The 5,192-nt window shown below is 54.1% G+C and overlaps 1 protein-coding gene across 1 annotated transcript in view; it reads right to left on the bottom strand.

Moving 5' to 3' along the window:
* Positions 1–4,692: 4,692 nt before the first annotated feature.
* NUDC (nudC nuclear distribution protein) overlaps positions 4,693–5,192 on the bottom strand; it is a gene marked incomplete at its 5' end in the record, with an annotated part of 6,720 nt that continues 6,220 nt past the window's right edge. The window contains one exon of the mRNA XM_010020625.1: positions 4,693–4,921. Within this exon, the coding sequence (XP_010018927.1) occupies positions 4,870–4,921 (52 nt within the window). The remainder of the gene's footprint in view (positions 4,922–5,192) is intronic.

Here is a 5,192-nt window from a genome sequence, read left to right as displayed (position 1 = left end):
ATGCCTGCTGGCATCACTTTGGGGGGAGCCTGGGCTAGACCGGGAGCATTGCACAGGGTGTTGCTGATCCCTGCTTTCCCAGCAGCACACGGACAGAGATGTCTTTGTCCATTGGGCCATGTGTGCCCAGGGGGATTGTTCAGAGGGCTGAACATTGTGGGCTGCTGCACACAGGGAAGCTGGGGGCAAATAAAGGAGCCTCTGGGAAGTGGCTGTTTGCACACCAGGAAGCCTGGAGCTTCCCTGAGGGGTGATGCTGGAACTGAGCTCAGTCAGTAATAGAGGCTCTGGAGTGGATGGATCTGGATGGATCTGCTTGCAGGGGGGGATGTTGGCTCACTTCCTGCCCCTGTGACTTGAAGGACCAGTTTTGCACTTTCTAATTTCACTGCAGAATCTCAGCTGCTGACCTGCAGAGCCCCATTCCCTGCCACTGACCTTCCCGCACCCTCCCTGGGCAGAGGACACAGGGAGGTGGTTGTGGTGGGTTTTTTTTCCCCTCAGTGCATAGGACATCTCCAGGCAGAAGAGGGTGGATGGGGTGACGGATTGGCATTAACCCCTTCCTTTTGTTTTCCTTAAGTTTAGTCTGTTAAGGACTTGTCTGGTCCCTGCAGACAGGCAGAAGACTTGACTCCAAACTCAAGTCCTTCTGCACATGGTCCCCTGCCTGTTCTATCCCACTTCTCTTAAATGAAGACCAAGTTCAATCCACCCTTCGGAACAGGGCACAGCCCACTGCAGCCATGTGAGATGTGTTTCCTGGAAGGATTTCCAAGCCATGAACAGGTAAATGCTGCTTTCTCTCTGGGAAGGGTCTCTAGAGGAGATGCTATCGTGCCTGGAGCCCTTGAACCAGCTGGTTGGGGCCGCAGGGAAGTGGAGCAAAGGCTGCCAGCAGCAGTTTGCTGGCTCACCTCCAGCAGCCTGTGTGGGGCTGTGTTTGTGCCACCGCTGCCTCTGCTGTCCCCACCTGCTCCTAAACTTCCCTGCTAGTTCCCTGGGCAAGCCTGGGCCACACTTTCCTGCCCTCTGCCTACCCTGCCGCTCTGAACCCCTCCAGTGCTTTTCCTGGAAGCGGGATGTCATCCCTCAGCACTCATTCCAGTGACCAAAGTGACTGAGTGGCTCTAACACACGGTATTGCTTCAGCTTCTCTCGGGCCCATCAAATCCTTGGGAAAAGGCTGGGTTCGGGGGATTTGAGTCCAGTCCCTGCTCAGTGCAGCTCTGCTCTGAGCTCATCCCCTGCCCCAAAGCACTGCTCCAAACTGCTGCTGTGGGATCACTGCAATTCCTGGTAAGATCTGAAAGCTTTGCATTTTAAACTCGAATGCTGTGGCCAGTCTCTGCTGTCAGTCCTGTGCTCACCAGCTCTCCTGCTTTCGAGTTGACTGTGTGGATCATGGGTTTTCTTGCTCACAGCCACATGTGGAATGAACCCACAGGGGGGTTTTGTCTGCCGAAGGTTGTGTTTGCTGGTGATCAAGCTGCCTGGGCTCTTGCTGTGGTGGGTTTTGCTCTGTCGAGTGTTCTGCAGTGATCTGGCAGGAGTCAGTTGCCCAAGTGAGGATCTTACAAACAGGACGGTGCTTTTACCCCACTGTGTGCATGTAAACGTGCTCTTTCCACACAGGTACTTCCTCCTGGGGGCCTGACTCAGCACCTTGCTTTTCCTGAAGACATTGAGGTTTATTGGGCTTGGTTTTGCCAGGAGACTCTCCAGAGACTCTCAGTGTCCTCACCATGCCATGGATGTGCTGCTCTTTAGTAGGATCCAATGTGCTGCATAGCCCAAGGCACCCACCACTGCCAGGATCACTAACTGCTGGGAATGGTTCTTTGAGTGCTAAAGAAATCAATCTCCCCATTCACACCTTGAATTACTGATTTTAGTGTGTTTAGGAGTTAGAAAGTGGATGGATTGACACTGATTCTTTACAGCCTTGGCAGTAACAGAGGAGCTGTGGCTTCTCCTCAAAATAAGTGGCAATGTTCAATACCCAGTGCCTCTGTTCCCTCGTTGGGGTTTTGCTGTGTCGTTGCTCTTTCCAAAGCAGTCTGGGCTGTTCCCAAATGGTCCGATCTACAATAGTCATTAAGAGAAGCTAAGCCGAGAGCTGCTGTTGAGAGGAGAGGAAGGAAGGAAAAGGAAAGACTTGGGGAAGCCTTTACCCTATGGAACATCCTCTGCAGAGCCTGCACCCCCTCGAGGGTCTGCCCTTACAGGAGATGAGAAGGGGCCAGGCGGGTGCAGGAGCTCTGGGCTGTGGTCTGCTGCGGCTCCGGCGGGTGGCAGCACCCAAACGGCTTCTCCAGGTGACTTAACTCGGGTGCAGAAAGGCAAAGGGGCTTTCCCTGCTCTGCTGGGGCTTGGGCAGGGAAACTGCTGGGAGCAGAGATGAGGATGGATTTGCAGGGTTGGGTTTGCAGTGGTGCTCAGTGTTTCCCTGCTGTGGTCTCCAGTAACTCAGACTGAGGTGGGGCTTGGCATGCTTTAAGCCCTTTCTGCAGCTTCTCAGCCCAGAGCTGTCCTGCCTGGCATTTATTCCAGGGAAAACTGTCTTTTGGAAGCAAAAGGGTGCTTTTGATTCCCCTTGGCCTGGGGGAAGGTCAGTGGCAGCTGGATGTTTGCAGACCACAAGGCCATCAGGAGAAACACCTTCTGTTCCGCTGGCTGGAAGGGTCGAAGTCCAGGGGTAGTGCTGGGATCAACCTGGGATCACAAACATGGCCCCGGGCATTCACCTGCAGCAGGTCTGGAGCTGCAGTGATGGCCCCGTCCTCCCAGGAACGTTTGCCTTTTCCCCTGGCCTGCCTGAAAGGCGAAATGACATTCCCTCACCCCCAAAACCTCCCTCTCTGCTTCCTCTGGGGCTCCTGCCACTGCCTTTTCCCTGTCTTGACGCTTGTCTTCTCTCAGGTGCCACCAGCCTGAACTGGCAGATTTGGAGTGTCACAGATGCCATTACCCTGAGCACTGCCGAGGCCCCCGTGAGCCACGAGCCTGCAGGGGCTGAGGACAGAACAGCCCCAGGATTTCGGGTTTGGTGACACGGAGGGAGCTCCACACATAGCACAGGCACCACAACCCCATGTACCAGCCACCCACTGATCCAGACCAGTGAGCAGCTCAGGTCAGACTCGGGGTTCCTGGTGTTGGTTACAGGGCTGAGGTGGTGAAGTAACAAAGCTCAGGCTGTGGGCTCGGGGGGGTGCCATGAACTGACAGTGTAGGACTGGCCCCGTTTGCAGCCCTGGATCCTGCTGCAGGAACAGAGCCCAGCCAGCTCCCCTTGATCTCCAGCAGTGCTCTGACGTAGCTGAGAACAGGGTGAAACTCATCACACCCCTGCCAGCTCACCTGCACCCCAGTGCAGCAGACACTGCCAGGTACCCTCAGCCCAGGGCAAAGCATCTCCAAGATACTGCTGTTTTATCATGGCCAGAGCACAGACAGTTGTAAGATGAAGAGGCACAAGGATCCCAACGCAGCCACCCCAAACTGGGTCTTTCCTCACCCACAAGGTCACTGCTCAACTGGGTGGGTGCTGGTTTTTGACCCCAAGAGGCTATAAAACTGGGAGATTAAATGCCAACAATGTCCTATTGTGCAGAAAAAAGCACCAAACCCAAGCAGGCCAGGTGCAGTGCCAGGCTGGACTTTGCCCAAGCCGGTTTTTCAGCCATCTGTGTCCACTCCCTCTGGTAGGAGGTGGAAATGTTTCAGGCAGACAGACAAGAACCACAGCAGCAGGGATCTGGGGTAGCCTACAAAGGACTTTCCTTGTTAGCTCATCATAAAGGAGACCTAGGGCAAGGGTGGCTTCTTCAGCACAGTCATGTGCTGCTACGTGGAGAGCAACGGGCCCTGGTCAGCCCCGAGTGTTTAAGTGGAGTCTGGAGTTCACCAACACTCAGGAGCGAGACATGAGGCTCCAACTGCCTCTCCTTGGCCAGGCAGCCACCGCAGTCCAGAGCAGGGAGCCTGGAGGCATTGCCCCCTCCCTGCTCACACCCCTGCAGGAGAAACCACACATTCTACCGGGAAATAAGCCACTTTTCTTGTTTCCTTTATGTTGCAGTGCAGTTGAACACGACACGAACATGCAGAGTAACGCCACTTGGCAGCAGGAGCTCGGAAAACGCAGCAGTGCCTGTCAGTAGTCAGCAGGGGGAGAGGCTCTTGGGAAAGAGGCAGGAGACACAGTCCCAGCAAGAAGAGCCCCTAAGGACCACCCCATCCTCTCCCCTGCCCACAACCACAGGCTCTCCAGCCTTCCCTTACTGTAAGGCAGCAGATCAACCTCTCCAGACTAGAAGCAGCAGCAAAGGAGGAGCAGAGTCTGTCTCCACTGCAATAGCTGGTGTTTTTAGACTGGTGTTTTCCCTTCCCAAGGAGGCAGAAGGAGACTTAATTTACAAAATAAACTGACCCTTGTTTTCACAGAAGAGCAGGAAGCTGAGGGGAAAGGAGTGAAAACTCAGGAGTACCTACTGCCAAACTGCACTGGCAAAGAGTGGATGAGCAGCTCTGAAGAGCCAGGAGACAAAGCTAAGTGATACATTAAGGATATGCCCCAGAACCTCTCAAGTCTGACTCTTGTTGCTCTCCCTCCCTTTTTGCTCTAACCCCTCCTTCTCTCTTAACTGCCCTTTGGGAAGTGTCTCAGATGGTTTTGACTGGAGCTGCTGCAGTCTTGTGTTCTGCTCAACACAGGACAACTGAGGATGACTTTGTGAGGCTGCCTCCACTGCAAGCTCGGGTGGGGATGCTCAAGTGTCTACTCGCCCAAGGTAAGGGATGTCCAGCAATACATATCTGGCCCTGTTCGATGGGCTGACTGAAAGAGGGGTAGAAGGGGAAGGCTCAGTTGAATTTAGCTTTTGAAAAGTCCATTTCTGGATGCTGTTCCATGAACCTGCAAGGAAAACAAAGACAAGAGCTTGAGTATGAGTCAGCAGGAGCCACAGAACAGCTTGGCTGCTGGGGGAAAAAAGCATCCCTACTTCCTGCAGTCAAGTTTGCTTTGTCCCCACACCCGGCAGGGCAGGGACTGTTTTGCTGAGCTCCTTGAGACACAGTCCCCACACTGCAAACTTCTTCCTCAGGTCAGACGCGTGGGAGTTATTAATTATCAAACACACACCCTTTAGCTGTTACCTCTCGGACAGACACGTAGCAGGGATGAA

The sequence above is a fragment of the Nestor notabilis genome, unplaced genomic scaffold (genome assembly GCF_000696875.1).
Source record: "Nestor notabilis isolate BGI_N333 unplaced genomic scaffold, ASM69687v1 scaffold19460, whole genome shotgun sequence".
In the NCBI taxonomy this organism is placed as follows: Eukaryota; Metazoa; Chordata; class Aves; order Psittaciformes; family Psittacidae; genus Nestor; species Nestor notabilis.
This window is presented reverse-complemented; position numbering and strand designations above follow the sequence as displayed.